Genomic DNA, 18,638 nt, shown 5'->3' on the forward strand with positions numbered 1-18,638 from the left:
AATCAGCATCTCCATAAAGCTTGTCAGCAGATGGAAGTATAAAGTGCAACAAAATCTCCTGGTAGACGGCTGCATTGACTCTGGACTTGATAAAACACAATGGACCAACACCAGCAGACGTCACGACACCCCAAATCATCTTTGACTGTGGAAACCACAAACTGGACTTCAAGCAGCTTGGATTCTGTGCCTCTCCACTCTTCCTCCAGACCTTGATTTCCAAATGAAATGGAGAATTTACTTTCATCTGAAAAGAGGTCTTTGGACCACTGAGCAACAGTCCAGTTTTTTTCTCCACAGCCCAGGTAAGACGCTTCTGACGTTGTCTCTGGTTCAGAAGTGGCTTGGTAGCCCTTTTCCTGAAGTCGTCTTGAGCGTGGAGACTCTTGATGCACTGACTCCAGCTTCAGTCCACTCCTTGTGAAACTCTCACAAGTGTTTGAATCAGCTTTGCTTGACAGTATTCTCAAGCTTGCGGTCATCCCTGTTGCTTGTGCACCTTTTCCAACCCAAATTCTTCCTTCTAGTCAACTTTGCATTTAATATGCTTTGATACAGCACTCTGTAAACAGCCACTCCTTTCGGTGTCATTGATTGTCTTCTGGACCATTGACAAGTCAGCAGTCGTCTCCGTTATAGTGGTTTCAAAGAACAAGAGATACTCCGAATGTATACTGTAGGGATGGTCATTTAATGAAGCTCAAATGTAAATATTCTAATATTTTGAGATACTGATTTTTGACTTTCATGAGCTGTAAACTCTAATCATCAAAATTAAAGCAAAACACTTTTGAAATGTTTTACTTTTTGAAATGTTACAATAAAAAAAATGAACTTTTTCATGATATAAAATTTTTTTTAGATGCACCTGTATGTCCTTCATTCCGTCTCATATAAGGTCATTGCACACAGAGTCTGAAATTTTTGCATGCGTTTTTTCGAATTCCCCATCCTTTTCTATCAAAATGCATGCTACAGACACGAAAACGCAGAAAATCGAACCTGATCTGAATTGTTTTTGACGGACGAAAGTTTCGGAGGAAGTGTGCAAACGTGATTGACACAAAGTGGTCATATTTATTTTTTAACGTGCAAAAATTTTGGACTCCGTGTGCAATGACCTTTACTCGGATGTACGTCATTGTCATTGATACCGTTGCTGGAGTGCCCACTACTGGCAGAACCCTTGGAATGGGCTGGACTGAAACATCTTTCGCCCTTGATCACTTAGAATGCGCTATGGAGTTGGTTTATTATTTAAATGTTTTTTTCCCTTACAAATTTATTTGTTTGCAACATTCTAAATGTATATAGGTATGCTTGGGCGATTGTAAATGTGATTTTGCAAGTTCTCTTACTTAGAAATCATGGAGGGGTCTACAATTTTCAGCATAGGTGCATTTCCACTGTGAGAGACAGAATCTAAAGATAAAAATCCGGAAATCACATTGTATGATTTTTTTAACAATTTATTTGTGAATTACTGTGTCAAATAAGTATTTGATCACTTGAGTCAAAAAATTTTAATATTTGGTACAGAAGCCTTTGTTAACAATTACAGAGGTCAAACGGTTCCTGTAGTTCTTCACCAGGTTTGCACACACTGCAGGAGGGATTTTGGCCCACTCCTCCATACAGATCTTCTCTAGATCTGTCAGGTTTCGGGGCTGTTGCTGAGCAACACAGAGTTTCAGCTCCCTCCAAAGATTTTCTATTGGATTTAGGTCTGGAGACTGGCTAGGCCACTCCAGAACCTTGATATGCTTCTTATGGAGCCACTCCTTGGTTTTCCTGGCTGTGTGCTTTGGGTCATTGTCATGTTGGAAGACCCAGCCATGACCCATCTTTAATGCTCTGACTGAGGGAAGGAGGTTTTTGCCCAATATGTCACAATACATGGCCCCGTTCATCCTCTCCTTAATACAGTGCAGTCGTCCTGTCCCCTGTGCAGAAAAACACCCCCAGAGCATGATGCTTCCAGCCCCATGCTTCACTGTAGGTATGGTATTATTGGGATGATACTCATCATTCTTCTTCCTCCAAACACGGCAAATGGAGTTAAGACCAAAAAGTTCTACTTTGGTCTCATCTGACCACAGGACTTTCTCCCATGACTCCTCTGGATCATCCAGATGGTCCCTGGCAAACTTCAGACGGGCCTGGACATGGGCTGACTTAAGCAGGGGAACCTTCCGTGCGATGCAAGATTTTAAACCATGACGTCTTAGTGTATTACTGATAGTAGCCTTGGAAACGATGGCCTCAGCTCTCTTCACGGCATTGACCAGCTCCTCCCGTGTAGTTCTGGGCTGATTCTTCACCATTCTTAGCATAATTGATACCCCACGAGGAGAGATCTTCCGTGGGGCCCCAGTCCGAGGGACATTGACAGTCATCATTAGCCGCTTCCATTTTCTGACAATTGCTCCAACAGTTGTTCTTTTTTCACCAAGCTGCTTGGCAATTGCCCCGTAGCCCTTTCCAGCTTTGTGAAGGTCTACAATTTTGTCTCGTGTCTTTTGACAGCTCTTTGGTTTTGCCCATGTTGCTACTTAGACTTTGGCTGATTGTGGGGTGCACAGGTGTCTTTATGACAGCTAACGACCTCAAACAGTTGCTACTAATTTAGAATCATGAGCAGAGTGTAGCTGGACTATTTAAAAGCAAAGTAACAGGTCTTTGAGGGTCAGAAATCTGGCGGATAAGCAAGTGATCAAATACTTATTTGACACAGTAATTCACAAATAAATTGTTAAAAAATCATACAATGTGATTTCCGGATTTTTATTTTTAGATTCTGTCTCTCACAGTGGAAATGCACCTATGCTGAAAATTGTAGACCCCTCCATGATTTCTAAGTAAGAGAACTTGCAAAATCACAGGGTGATCAAATACTTATTGATCTCACTGTATATTATAGTTGTTTGGGGATCTGCGATGACGTCATAATCGTGTTGCATTGTGGTCTATGGAGCGGCATGAAGTGTGCATATGAAGTAGACTCGCTCCCTCGTTCAAGATCAAGGGGTCGAGGGTCTGTCCATATAAACTTCCCTCCTCCACTTCACGAAGTGGAACGCACTTCAAAATGGCAGCGGGGATTCCCCCGAGGGGAAGTGCTTAGGGAAGTTTGCGAGTGTGAAAATCCACACAATATACAGTCGTTTACACCCTTGAAAAATGCATCATCCCCACACCCCAGGAGCCATGTTCTTTCAAATTTCTCACAGACTTTAAGGCTGTGAGTCAAACAGGCCCACTGTGTTTATAGCCATGTTAGTAAAAGTGGCCCTGCCCCTTTCGAATGTTTTGGTGTCCCTTTGCGACGGTGAGTCAAAAGTTCAGCTTTTTTGATAATTATTGATGTCTTTCTGCACTGGTTTGGTTCTGATCAGGCGAAAAACCTAGGACTCGTTCGCAAAAGTAGGTTTTAAAAAAAAAAAATAAAAAAATAAAAAATATATATATATATATATATATATATATATATATAAAATATGTGTCAATTTCACCCATGAGACTGGAACTAACGGCTTAGGAGTTATGAGCGATTTCATAATTTTGATCGATGCAGTGCCCCCGTCAGGCCGATTGGGACAAGCCTTGGTCATGTTGTAGACGGTGTGAGTACTACCATCCCTCTTAACTTTAAAGTCTCTACGACTTACGGCAGTTTTAGGGGGAGATTGCTGATCCTTTGCCATTCTAACAAGCTATACGCTTGAACCCCTTAAAATCTTACTAACCCCAAAAGGTGGTATATGATCTGGACATTTCTTGTTTTTTTTTTGCACTTGATATTTCATTTGTGTCACACTGTGATGTGAAGATTTAAGACCGCTGTGATGAGACATGACTTGACATTGCTAAAATGGTCATTTTTGGTGCACCAACAAGTGTTATAAAGAAAAAATGACACAGGACACATGATTTGGCAAAAATAATGCTACAGCTTATTATTTCTGTACTATTTCACTTATTTACAAGCAAAATGTGTATTAGGGCTTTGTGCAGTTTGACCGCTCAACCATCAGTCCATCAGTGATTTCTCTGGTTCATGTTTAAAACGGTCACACCTGCAGATTTGCATCAGGCATATCCATATGCAAGCGTAATGTTTCAGCCGTGCTTCAGAAGAGAAGAGGTGGGATACCGCTGCCAAACAGCAGCTTCCACGAGGGAGGAACCCGCCACTGCACCGAACCCTGCGTCTGAGAGAAAACAATTTAAAAAACAACAACGTTCAGTCTAGACAGAAAATACCTTCCCTTCTGAAATTCTGTAACCATATACTTCTAAGGTAATGTGCCATTCTGGACAAGTTTTGAAAGCTCAGTTTCAGATTCACTGCATTTTCTTACACTTACAGGTTTTTCCAGCAGATGGAGCCAGCCGTTGAGATGGTTAACGAGAGCAAACGCATCAGGGATGTTGTCTCCTTCTGAGCAGAAGATCAGCATTACTGCCATAGAGATGTCCTCAGTGCAGCTGACCAGACAAAAAAACTCCATTGGCTGGATTCACAATTATAGATTTGAATTTGACAGTTGTTTGATTTATGCTGGTTTTTACCAGTCTGTGTAAAGGGCTTTGGTCACTCCTCCTCCAGGAATGTAGAGCCGCTGCTCTGAGTCAGAGATCCCGGGAAACGCACTGATCCTCTCCATCTCCCTCCAACCCAGCTCCTCCAGCCTCTGAGCCTCCTCCTTCTGCAGAGACGGGGTCAGCAGGTACCGCAGAGGAGAGCTGCGCAAACAAAAACATTTGAATACTAGGAACCAGTGTTGGGGAAAGTTACTTTTTTAAAAGTAATGCATTAGAATATTGCGTTTCTCCCTAAAAAAAAATAACTAATTGCATTACTTATTTATGCTTTATGGAAAATAATGCGTTACATTACTTTTGCATTACTTTTTGTTCCCTGGGCTGGGCTATATATATATATATATTTTTTTTTTTTTTTTTTTTTTTTGGCAACTGTAAAGGCCCTTTTTACACCTAAAGTGAAATTACTAAGCCTCAGGCTGAAGGAAGTGGCTCTTCACCAAAACAGAGGTGCTGGTGAATAAATGGGAAAAAGTAACTTGCATTACTCATCTGAAAAAGTAACTTTAAATTTAAAAGTAATGTTACTTTGCTAGTTACTTCAAAACAGTCATCTAAATATGTAACTTTGATTACTTGTAATGCGTTACCCTCAACACTAAAATATTTAAACCATTGGGTATTATTGGGTGATTTCTAGTGGATATATAAAGTTCTTCTCAAGTTCACACAGGTGTCCTAGCAGAGGAACCATCGGTGCAAAGAATCACATCAGTTATCAACATCATCCACCAAGGTTTGAAAGTCACAATACTTTTTGATTTAGTACATTTTTTATGGTTTAAAACATTTACATTAAATGTATCGACTGAAAAATGTGCTACCCATTGGCATTTATCCAATGTAATGTGTGGCTTACATGTCTAAATACTTTAGTGTAGCAGAAATACATGGCATATATTTGCATGTATATTCTATCTTCTCTGTCCTCAGTATTGATTACCCATGAAGCTGTTGGTCATCTCTGTGATACGAGTGACTGCTGGACAGCAGCACACTCCTGAGGAATCCACTGCTCTTGATCCAGGAAACCATCAGCTTTCGGAATGATTTGACCTTTGTCTAAGAAGAGCAGTAAGTAGCAAAGAGTCATGTGCAACTGAAATAAAGAAACCGATTAAGTGGCCAATTGATATAACGGCTGACATTTTGATTTTTTTTTTTTTTTTAAATAATCAACGCAGCATCAGTTTCTGATAAGCATCAGAAGCAGCTTTTATTTTTATTTTACTATAAATTATACGTATATAAATATATACATGTAAATATTTTCAAAATATATACAGTTTGTGTGTGTGTGTGTGTGTGTATTTATATATACATAATAAACATAAACAGTACACACACATATATTATGTAAACAAAAACTTTTATTTTGGATGCGATTAATCGTTTGACAGCACTAATGAAAAATTATTACAAGTATTTTGTTTTATCAATTACAAGTGTTTTTCATATTAATTCATTTTTAAAATCAAATTAAAATTAATTTTAGTAAATATGTTAAAAAATTAATTGCAGCATGTGTTAATTACTATCTTTAAATTAAATTGTCTGATGATGTTTATCGCCTTTATATCGGCCACCCGAGAGGAAAAAATAAAATGTATTACTACATTCAAATAATTACAATTAAAATGGGTTACATAAACAATAAATTAGTTATTTTTATTTAAACATTTTTTTTTTTATTGATTAAAATAATTATTACAAATTTGATTTAAACAACACATCTAACATTAAAGAAAAAAAACATTAATTCCAAATAATATTTTACACATGCTTATAATATTAATTTTTCATAGTATTAACGGGGTCTTCATACATGAAAATATATATCTCTGCCTTTTAAATTTTAGGATGGGGTCTCATGCATGAGGATGAACATATTTGGGGGTTCATGGCATCTAAAGGATTGAAAACCCTGCTCTATGATATAAATAAATCCATTTCGGTCGACCTCTACACGATGCCACAGAAGAACCTTTTTGTCTAAATGTTTCCATAAAGAACTTTTAACATCTGAAGAACCGTTCTGTTTCACAAAAGGTTCTTTGTGGCGAAAGAAGGTTCTTTAAAGAACCTTTGACTGAATGGTTCTTCTATGGCATCGCTGTGAAGAACCTTTTAAGCGCTTTTAATTTTAAGAGTGTAAATGTTTTACTTTTGATAAAGTGTACTGACCTGAATGATGGGTGCCCTGATCTGCAGCACAGCCAGCTTTAAGTCACTGTGAGAGTACACTGCACAAACACACATTCATACACAGCATCAGCTTCTGTACATGCATGAACAGCTCATCCTGATGGACCATTGACTGTTAAAGCAGCAGTGTTTACCCTCCGCGCTGGTGCTGAGCTGGGCAGATGCGCTGTAGGGGTTGTTCCCAGCCATGGGAGTGAGGCAGTCTGTGTGGAGGTGCCCCACTCGGGGTATATTCAGTGTTGAGATGAGCAGATCCACGGCGAGCTGCCCCACATTCCCAACAGAGACTGCAGGCTAAACAATCACAAGCGGATCAGTGTTTGTCATGATGATGAAGCTGATATACTAAATAACTCACTTACCATTATCAGAGTAAAGCCTTTAAACGAAGGAGTAACATCCCCCGACGCAATGAACATTTTTAAGACGGTTTATGTCTGATTTACAAAGTAAATGTAGATGAATTGCAGTGCATCCGTAGTGATTTTTACTTTCAGTTTCCTGCGCTGTGGGAAAAGGACCCGCCGTTACTGCGTCCTGCCTCACTGGGGCACCCTAATGCCTGACCAAAAATATTAATTTGTTATGCCTACATTAATCAGTTAATCAGAAGCAAAACATGGTAGCATATTTAAAGAGAACATTAATGTGGCCGTTACAAGAAGTAATTACGTTTTTAAATGTAACGTTTCAATATAATAATAACAAGACGTTTATTATTATTATTAAATATTGATGTACACTTTACGCTTTGTAACACTTTTCTTTTCAAATATATTGAAATACTGAAAATTCTAAAAACTAAATAATTTTAAAGTAATTCTGTTACAATAACCTTGCCACAAACAAACAAACACAGCTTTTGAGTGTGATGCTGAACCATTGGCGCCCTAAAAATCATAAAAACAGCAGAGAAGTAACATAATATATATATATATATATATATATACATAAATCACAGTAAAGTCAATATAAATATCAGACTGAAGATGATACTCATGGCTGAGCCAGCGGCTGTGAAACTATAACTGTGCCTTGTGTTTCAGAAATATAAGAAATCAATAGGTTCATCAGCCTCAGCCAGCACAGAAATATAATAGCTACAAGCCAAACACTAAGGTTTCTTTGAATGAAACTGTTTGTGAAAGTCGTATCATATATTTAATATTGATGCTTTTATATTAATGTTTTACCTAGTTGTGTTATTTTAGTATCATTAAGATACTAATATTGTTATATATTATAGTTTTTTAAAGATTTGAATGACCTTTTGTGTATTTTTCTTTTCTTTTTTCAGTTTCAGTAATTTCAGTGTGTTTTGTTATTTTTATTAGATATCGTTTTTTTATCCATTTTTAATTCGGGTTTAGTCTTAGTTTTTTTAGTTGGCTTACATCAAGTTAAAATAAATGAAAGTGTTGTTTTGTCAGCTAAAATTGGATTGTAGTTAATATTTTATATATCTTTTTAATTTAACATTAATATTTATTTATTTTTAACATTATCATCTTAATGTTAAAAATAAATAAATCTTAATGTCTTTTTTTTTTTAAGAAAAGACATTAAGTCCTTCAACCAAGAATAATTATCAGGAGGGCATGAGGATTTCCATAACAGTTCACCTTCTGGCTATCAATGAGGCAAAAGCAATAATATCGGGGGCCACCAGCATCATTGACTGTAGTCCAATTCTGGATCAGAGTCACGCTACAAACATTCATTCTCACAAATATTCAGTTTGATGTGCGTGTGCGTGTGTGCGCGTGCGCGTGTGCGTGCGTGTGTGTGTGTGTGTGTGCGCGCGTGTGCGTGCGTGTGCGTGTGTGTGCGTGTGCGCGTGCGCGTGTGCGTGCGTGTGCGTGTGTACAGGTTTATATATCCTGGTGGGGACTAAAACCTGAATACACACAGACTCATGGGGACTTCTGTCACGGTGGGGACCTAAATTGAGGTCCCCACGGGTACAAAAGCTTATAAATCACACAGAGTTAGGTTCTTTTGAAAATCTAAAAATGCACAAAGTCTCCTGTGAGGGCTAAGTTTAGGTGTAGGGTTGGTGTAGGGCAATAGCACACACAGTTTGTTCAGTATAAAAACCATTACGCCTATGGAGAATCCCCACAAGGATAGTAAAACACGTGTGTGTGTGTGTGTGTGTGTGTGTGTGTGTGTCTTCGCCTGAAGAAGGATCAAAGGGACTTAAGACTTCACCTGTGTGCTATCAATAGAGCATTATATAATGACCTGACTTCAGAGGTAAGAACAAAACCCCTCTGTTCACATGCACCAGTGCTGTAACGCCGCATTTGATCATTTCATTACAATGTACCAACACAATAATTCAATCAATGTTTACAGACCACAAACACACACACACATCCAAATAATTTCTGTTGTAATATGTCAGAAATGTAAATGAAATATACATTTTCATTCATGCAGTGCAATATAATCATATCATATCTGCACAATGTGTTGAATGGGGTTGTTGAAAAGAGAGTGGAAATTATGAAAACTGTGAGTGGCTTCATATCCAGCTGTGGACAACTTAATGAAATTACTCATTACATTTACATTCAAACTCAAGCTCATTAGTACTCCATAATCGCAAATAACAGAGCAGTCATTTTTTGTTATGTCAAGGGAGTGTTACATGGGTGTCAATGCTACTTTGAACAGTTAAATGATTGTAATACTTACCAATTACACATATATACTGTATCCAGTATATAAGTTAGGCAAAAAATAGGTACACTTCAACTATGAGAGACAGAATGGGGGGAAAGAATCCAGGAAATCACATTGTCTGATTTTTTAAGAATGTATTTGCAAATTATGGTGGAAAATAAGTATTTGGTCAATAACAAAAGTTAATCTCAATACTTTGTTATATACCCTTTGTTGGCAATGACAGAGGTCAAACGTCAGACTTCCATCCTTTTTATTTCCCTAGACAGACAAATTCTACAAAAAGTTTAGTACATTTAAAATAAATCTTGTGTATTCAAAAGAAAAAATCTAATTACACTATTGGTAAAATTATAATCAAGTACTTTACATGTTAGTCAACACATTGGAACAAGTGTTATTAAAAAACATAATATGAAAACATATGAAAACATGACAATAGGTTATTATGATTTAATGATTCAAAACTCTAAATTAAAACTTAATTTGCATTAGTACAAAGTGCAGGTTTTTATTATTCTAGTTCATAATCATGAAAGTGTCTCTCTTGAAGAAACTTAATTGGCTTTTTATGTCATTAATACTACATATTATTACTAAGGTTTGAAGTAGCCTAGACTACCTATGCACACAGAGGCCAAGATGTATCTGCTCACACACACACACACACACACACACCTGCAAGCATCACTTAGGTCACTCAACCTAATCCTGCACACTTGTGAGCTCTTCTCTTTATTTTTGGCAGCTTCTCGCTGTCTCTGGCTATCAGCCTAACTCTCAGCATGCAGCAGCAGTGACCTTCGACTGCAGGGCATTGTTCTTTTAACTGAATCACCTTATTTCTGCATTTGGCTCAAAAGTGTGATCATGAACAGAGCTGCATTTGTGAGAATTACATTTTTAGGGATTAGAGGTGTGATTAGACATCTTGAAACTACATTTTTACATTTTCTGACAATGTGGGGTTTTGGTTTCATAGAAATTTGCCACCGCGATGCTAGATTGTTGTGAATATGAGACAGGACATGCAGGGTTACCATATGGTTTCATACAGAGTGCATTAGTGTCTGCTCACTATTTCAATGGCCTTGCTTTTAGAAGTATTTGTCCCATAGAGATCTTTGTTGCACAGTTTTTGGGCCAAGCTAATTTTAATCACACAACACAATGTGATTTGCTTGTTTCGATATTCTGCCTGGTGGATATTTCTTAGCAATGTTAAACATTATTATTTTAAGAATAAGTTGAAATATGGAGTCGCGTGACGTGCTCATGGACCTAGTCGCACTCGAGTAGAGCGCCACGGACCATATTAAGGGGTGCTGGCAGATCAAGGTTTGTTCTTGGTTTGATCTGCCATAGTTCATGGGAATGTGTTTGTTTTTTTGAATGGTAACGGGGAGGGTGGGGGGTGGTTTAATGGTAGACTCAGCTGTTTTTATTCTCAAACTTGTATTTTGTCTTATTATGCAGTAATTCTGTTTGATATCTATGACTGACCTTAATATTCTGAGCTGTAATATTAATGGGCTAAATGGCCCTCACAAACGTACAGGTTTTCTGGATTTTTTGCGAAGAAGAAAGATTGATATAGTGTTGGTTCAAGAATCCCATTTGAAAGAGGAGGATATACACAGGTGTAATAATAAGTTTTATGAAGTGGTATCTCACTCATCTTCAGATACTAAAACCAAGGGTGTCCTAATATTGATGCGGAGAACTTTAAATATGACTATTTTAGAGAAAGGTTGTGATATAGATGGTAGAATAACACATAAAAACAATAGTGGAGAATAGGAATATTGTATTTCTCTCAGTTTATGCCCCTTGTACTCCTGACCCTACTTTTTTCTCTGTTTTGTCAACCTATCTCTTGAAGTTTTCAGATTTTGAAATTGTATTGGGTGCAGATATGAATTCTGTAATGTCGTATATCCTACATAGATCTGGACCAAAGGAATCACTCTCAAGCTTTGTGTTCTGACAAACTTCAGAGATGTGTAACCTCATCCTCGTTGGTGGACAGTTGGCGTTTATTAAACCCTTCTGCTAAGTCTTTCACTTTCTTTTCTGCTACTCATAAATCCTATTCTACTTCTTTATCTTCATCTGTTCGTGATGCCGATATCTGTTCCTTATCTCTGTCAGATCAGGATGGAAATTTGTGTAGATTATCTTTGATCCTTCGGCCATCTCGTGCCACTAGATGGCGATTTAACCCTAAATTGTTACAGGATGAAAACTTTTGCAGTCAATTCAGAAATAAATTTGCTGAGTTTATTTAAATTAACCAAGGTTCAGTGGATGATCCTCGGACACTTTGGAATGCAGTTAAAGGATTTATAAGGAATAACTCAATTTCATATGCCTCTTTCCTTCAGAAAAACCGACACAAAAAGATAGCTGAACTGGAATCACAGCTCCAGAATCTGACTAGAGATAATCAGCGTTGTTTCTCAGACAATACACTCAGTAAAATCATGGCGGTTAGGTCTGAACTCAATTCATTACTGAGATCCAGGCAGAATTACTATTTTCAAGGGAGTAGACCAAGCCACCTTTTAGCCCTAAGATTACGCAACAATGAAAAGTTTGCTAATATTTCAGCTGTGAAATCCCAATCTGGGCTCATTATGACAGACCCAAAATACATTAATATCGCCTTTCACTCTTTTTACTCTAACCTCTATACTACTTCTGCTGATGGTGACCCTGACTCTTTTGCATCTTTTCTGTTCAACCTTGATTTATCTAGGCTGCCAGATTCAGATTCGGATTACCTGGCTGAACCGATCTCTCTTCAGGAGCTGGAGTCAGCAACTCGATCTATGAACAAGGGGAAATCCCCAGGCATAGATGGCATCCCAATCGAATTGTATACTACTTTTTAGTCGGATTTAGGCCCCCTCATGTTAGATATGATACATTTTTCAGTTACTCAAGGCTCATTTCACCCATCCATTAATATAGCTGTTATTTCTCTCTTGTTAAAAAAGATAAAGATCCTACTTCCTGTTCTAGTTACCGGCCACTTTTTTTTGATAGGGACTGATGTTAAATTACAGGTGCATCTCAATAAATTAGAATGTCGTGAAAAAGTTAATTTTTTCTTGTAAGTTATTTCAAAAAGTGAAACATTCATATATTTTAGATTCATTGCATGTAAAGTAAAACATTTCAAAAGTTTTTTTTGTTGTTGTTGTTTTAATTTTGATGATTAGAGCTTACAGCTCATGAAAGTCAAAAATCAGTATCTCAAAATATTAGAATATTTACATTTGAGTTTCAATTAATGACCATCCCTACAGTATACATTCAGAGTATCTCTTGTTCTTTGAAACCACAATAATGGGGAAGACTGCTGACTTGGCAATGATCCAGAAGACGAACATTGACGCCCTCCACAAAGAGGGTAAGTCACAGAGGGTCATTACTGAAAGGGGTGGCTGTTTACAGAGTGCTGTATCAAAGCATATTAAATGCAAAGTTGACTGTAAGGAAGAATTTGGGTAGGAAATATCCACAAGCAACAGGGATGACCGCAAGCTTGATAAAACTGTCAAGAAAAGCCAATTCAAACACTTGGGAGAGTTTCACAAGGAGTGGACTGAAGCTGGAGTCTCTTTTCAGATGAAAGTAAATTTTGCATTTCATTTGGAAATCAAGGTCCCAGAGTCTGAAGGAAGAGTGGAGAGGCACAGAATCCATGTTGCTTGAAGTCCAGTGTGAAGTTTCCACAGTCAGTGATGATTTGGGCTGCCATGTCATCTGCTGGTGTTGGTCCACTGTGTTTTCTGAAGTCCAGTCAACGCAGCCATCTACCAGGACCTTTTAGAGCACTTCATGCTTCCTTCTGCTGACAAGCTTTATGGAGATGCTGATTTCATTTTCCAGCAGGACTTGGCACCTGCCCACACTGCCAAAGATACCAAAAGCTGGTTCAGTGACCATGGTGTTACTGAGCTTGATTGGCCAGTAAACTAGCCTGACCTGAACCCCACAGAGAATCTTTTCAACAATTCACTAAAAATGTTTTTTTTTATTGGTCTTATGAAGTATTCTAATTTGTTGAGAGTGAATTGGTGGGTTTTTGTTAAATGTGAGCCTAAATCATCACAATTAAAAGAACCAAAGACTTAAACTACTTCAGTCTGTGTGCATTGAATGTATTTAATACACGAGTTTCACAATTTGAGTTGAATTACTGAAATGAATTTTTCCACGACATTCTAATTTATTGAGATGCACCTGTATATGCTATGTTCCACTTTGCTACTTTTGACTTTAATAAAGTCCTGCAGTGATGCATTTTTGTTGGCCATCCTGAAAGTTCACATCACCTTCAACAAAAACTACATTTTCCATTGGCTTTTGGATAATTGCAAAAAAAAAAAAAGTGCTGTGAAGTTTATGATTCTTACATATTTTGTTCATCATGCTAATCTTCACAGATGAGCACAACTTTTCCCAAGCCTAAATATAATCGTCAGAAGTAAAAAGTTAAACATACCCTATAAATAAACTACACCACACTGATATGACTTCATTGTCACACCTTTACACTTCTGACAACTCGTTCAGTCTTTATTTTAAAACATTTTCCCTAAAGGTTTGAGTCAGAATGCTTTGCAGTTGTGTGATAAGAAACACATTTGTAACAGGTCAATTTAGCTCAAAGGGAATCATTTATGATTTTATAGGGAATTTGAACAGAATCACTGTCTTGCGGCTGATCACGGAGTCGGCCAGCGATTCACTGAACGAGCCGTATAACATCAACTCTGCACTGGATATTAAAATCCAAAATATAGTGAAAACACTATTAAATAGCACAGTAACAAGATCGGAAGTTTAAGACATTAACTTGTGAGCACAAAACACAAGATACTTCTCTTTTCAATATAAATCAGATTTTATTGGATAAATCTACACTCTAAAATAAACGGTACTATATAGCACTAAAAGTGGTTCTTGGCTCGTAATCATAGGGGAACCACTTTTGGTGCTATATAGCACCATATCTTTAAAGTACAGTCAAATGGTACTATGTAGAACCATAAGAGGTGACATACTACATTGTATTTCTTCAACAAAACTGGTGCTAAACAGCACCAACAGTGATTCTTTGGCTCGTAAAGAACCTTTAAAGAGGCTTAACAGGTTCCTCGTATTATACCTTACAACGATGTAGATTACATGACTTTCTTTCCCTAATTTTAGACTATATATGCTCAAGCCTTTTCCCTCCGCCCTTTAGCAGTTTGGTTTGATCCTGACGCTTCTGTGTCTTGGAGAGCAATTGAGGAATCCATTGTTTATCCGTATAAATTGAAGCATCTTGTTTTTTCGTGAGTTCCGCTTAGGCAGTGTAAATCTCGGTCTGGTCCGAGATTTACACATGGAGGGAACCACATGGAGGGATGTTGAAAGACGTTCACAACTAGATACAAAATGGCATTCGCCTATTTTCCACAATAATAACCTTTTGTCAGGCGGTACTCCATTTCATTGTCCGCAATGGATTCATAATAAAGTAAACACTCTGGGAGATATCTATGATGAAAGTGGTTTAAAATCCTTCCAGAATCTTAAAACTCAATATAATCTGCCAGGCACCTCCTTTTTTATGTATTTGCGTATTAGATCGGCCCTACAGGCGTATGGGGTGCCTTTTATAACTCTCAACTGCCTGTTCACCCTTTGCTCAAACTAATGCTTCCTTCTGAGGAATCTCCCTCCTCTGCTTCAGTCATCTATCTCTTTCTTCTTGAGCATTCATACACACCTTTATCTATTACAACTGTTTGGGCTAAGGATCTTAATGAGGACGTGCATGTTTTATTTTCTGATCAGGTATGGGGTATGTTTGAATTGTCTTCTAAAAACCCTAATCACCAAATGATTCATTGGAAATTGCTGCTTACTTGACTCCAATGAAACGTTTTTATATGAATCTGTCGTCTTCTCCTAATCTCTGTTCCCAAGGAGCTTTAGGCACGTTTTTGCTTTTTTTTTTTTTGGAGTGCCCCTCTCTCTCACCTTTTTGGACTCAGCTCTCACAGGACCTGTTATATTTGTTAGGTACAGAGATATGTTTGACTCCGCGGCATTTTTTCATGAATGACTTTTGGGGCTTCACCTTGTCCGTCCAACAAAGATCTGTACTGTTAGCTGCTCTCACAGCAGCAAAGAAATTGCTGGTCAACCGTTGGAATCCTCCTCACACAATGGACAGATGAACCTGGACGGTGTATTTGTTGGACATTATCTTAATGGAACTCTCTACTTCTCGTATACATGGATCTAACGTGAAAACTGTTAATTCATGGCATTCAGCTTTTAATGTTGTCTTCTTTTCTAAAATCTTTGTAAAAATGTTTATCTATTAATATTAATATATTTTTATTATTATTTTATTTTAATTTAAGTCTACCAAGGGGTGGGATGGGTTGGGGTGGGTTTTAAATTTGTACAGCTGCTTCTTGTTTTGTACTACTGTTCCACAAAATAAAATTCCATAAACAGTTGTTAACAAAAAAAAGAATGTTAAAATAATGCAAATGGATGGCTTCAACAAAAGCATATTCTATCAACTAACAACCTCACAGCTCACAACAGGTATGTCTTTAACATATTATAAGATTTCATTAGCAAATTACCAAATCGCCTATGGAGAAAATGAATGTGGTTTTTACTTCTGTTGCACTCTAATGGTCCGGGTTAAAAGAGTTTTAGGCACCAGTTGATTTAGGCACCGAAGACGGTCATGTTGTGACCAAAACGTTTGCTTTTCCCCTCGTAAAGATGTGGGATTTTTTTCTCCATAGTGTGTGGTTTACTTATTTGGATTATTATGGTTTAGGCACTAGAGCTTGTGGACTTTAAAGGTGTGGCAAGTTTTTGGTGATAGCTTCAAACCAACTGCTTAGAAAAATAATAACCCAAATCGGTAACACTTTATTTTAGGGTCTCTTAACTGTTTTGTTTTTTTTTACTTGGTTTTTATTTATTTATTTTTTACTTCATTGTTGTATGTCTGTATTTATGTAGCACCGTGGTCCTGCGAGGCACGACATTTCATTCCACTGTATGTCCCCACATGTAGCGGAATGACAATAAAGCTCAACTTGACTTGACTTAACTAGTTGCTTATTAGCATGCATATTACTAGAATATTAGCAATTTATTAGTAGTAATTAAGCACATATTAATGCCTTATTTTACATGACCTTATTCTACATCCCTAATCCTACCAAATACCTAAATTTAACAACTACCTTACTAACTATTAATAAGCAGCAAATTAGGAATTTATTGAGAGAAAAGTCATAGTTAATAGTGAATAAGTGTTCCCTATTCTAAAGTGTTACCCACAAATCTTCTCGATAGACCACATGATTTGAGGTATCATTCCTGTTTCTAGCATGCTCCACTTTGCTACTTTTGACTTTAATAAAGTCCTGCAGTGATGCATTTTTGTTGGCCATCCTGAAAGTTCACATCACCTTCAACAAAAACTACATTTTCCATTGGCTTTTGGATAATTGCAACAAAAAAAAGTGCTGTGAAGTTTATGATTCTTACATATTTTGTTCATCATGCTAATCTTCACAGATGAGCACAATTTTTCCCAAGCCTAAATATAATCGTCAGAAGTAAAAAGTTAAACATACCCTATAAATAAACTACACCACACTGATATGACTTCATTGTCACACCTTTACACTTCTGACAACTCGTTCAGTCTTTATTTAAAAACATTTTCCCTAAAGGTTTGAGTCAGAATGCTTTGCAGTTGTGTGATAAGAAACACAATTGTAACAGGTCAATTTAGCTCAAAGGGAATCATTTATGACTTTATAGGGAATTTGAACAGAATCACTGTCTTGCGGCTGATCACGGAGTCGGCCAGCGATTCACTGAACGAGCCGTATAACATCAACACTATACAGCACCAAAAGTGGTTCCCTTTGATTACGAGCCTAAGAACCACTTTTAGTGTTATATAGCACCATTTGTAAGACATGTAAACTAATCTAACACATGAACACACGCATTCACACAAGTTGCAGAAAGAGAGAAAGTGAGGAAAGGATGAGTTTAAGAGAATGAAAATGTGAAATCCCAAGTTTATAGCAATATGTGCTATTGCATATAGACCTGAACAACCATCAATCACTTATTTAACCCTTGCATTGAGTTTCTCAATGAGGCTAAAATTTATATTAAATGCACAAATTCAGCTAAAATCTGGAGTTTGTACTTGCGTTGCTTTTGTGTTAAGGGATTTCCTTTTGTTGTCATCTTTGCAGAAAGGGTTTTTCCAAGGTTGCTCATTGGCTGAAAGTTCAGTGGTCTTTCGTAGTAAAGTCTTGGGAAGCCAATGGTTGGGCTTTGGCTCACGAATGGTTTTCGGAGTCAGTTGCTAGTTGAAGTTTGAAGCGGGTGCAGTCAGAGCTGGACTTTGCGGCAAACTTAGAACACAAACCTCAATGGAAAGAAAATAAACTAAAGTAAAAGAATAAAAGGATGTAACGAGACTAGGTGGGTTTTCTTCTCGTCGTGGTCTTAGCAGCTGGCATGTAAGCCAGAGCACGCTGAAAGAGCGCTAAAAGCCAGTGGCAAAAGGCAAGAAAAGCAAAAACGCAAAAAAGTCATAGTTTGATGGTGTCCTGAGTTTTTAACTGGGCTTTTGGACACATCCCAAAATGTTGTCTTGACCAATTAGATATTATCGCTTGGGGTGTTGCTCTGTTTCTCCTCCCAATCCATAAATCAACATGCTATCTGGTCAGTCACATGGTTCGAATTTTCCCATTCTTGCAGAGTATAATTTTGGACATGATTTCTATAACCAGAATATGATAAATTTGACAAAGTATTGATTGGAAGAAACGTTTCAAGCTAGAATTGTCACACACATACATACAAAACATGAATATAAACCCTTAAGCTATTCAATATTTATTAAAAATACATACACAATGAGCGATTAGGACATGAAAGTCAAAAGTGTGGGTTACATACATAATATGGAGTTATGCATAGAAATGACTAGTTGCTTATAAGGCCTTTTATTCTGTGGACGTGAGAATGTCTTCTGTGAAGAACAAAGGTCAGAAAGGGTTTAGAAGGAA

The 18,638-nt window shown here is 37.4% G+C and overlaps 1 protein-coding gene across 1 annotated transcript; it reads right to left on the reverse strand.

Annotated features, from left to right (window-relative positions):
• Positions 1–3,892: 3,892 nt before the first annotated feature.
• On the reverse strand, positions 3,893–7,357 carry LOC306847049 (proteasome assembly chaperone 2-like). Its single transcript, XM_079380790.1, has 7 exons — positions 7,173–7,357; positions 6,945–7,104; positions 6,790–6,848; positions 5,549–5,667; positions 4,573–4,746; positions 4,368–4,488; positions 3,893–4,211 (listed from the first exon to the last, which is right to left on the reverse strand). Exons 1-7 carry the CDS (start codon positions 7,227–7,229, stop codon positions 4,131–4,133), a joined length of 771 nt encoding a protein of 256 aa, XP_079236916.1. The 5' UTR covers positions 7,230–7,357; the 3' UTR covers positions 3,893–4,130.
• Between the last annotated feature and the right edge of the window lie 11,281 nt (positions 7,358–18,638).

This window comes from Barbus barbus (assembly GCF_936440315.1).
Source record: "Barbus barbus genome assembly, chromosome: 27".
Taxonomy (NCBI): Eukaryota; Metazoa; Chordata; class Actinopteri; order Cypriniformes; family Cyprinidae; genus Barbus; species Barbus barbus.

Coding starts and splice junctions, on each gene's coding strand:
- LOC306847049 (XM_079380790.1), bottom strand. CDS start 7,229: ATGTTCATTGCGTCGGGGGATGTTACTCCTTCGTTTAAAGGCTTTACT. Junction 7,105..7,172: donor AAGGCTTTACTCTGATAATG/GTAAGTGAGTTA, acceptor GTGATTGTTTAG/CCTGCAGTCTCTGTTGGGAA. Junction 4,489..4,572: donor AAAGCCCTTTACACAGACTG/GTAAAAACCAGC, acceptor TTGTCTGGTCAG/CTGCACTGAGGACATCTCTA.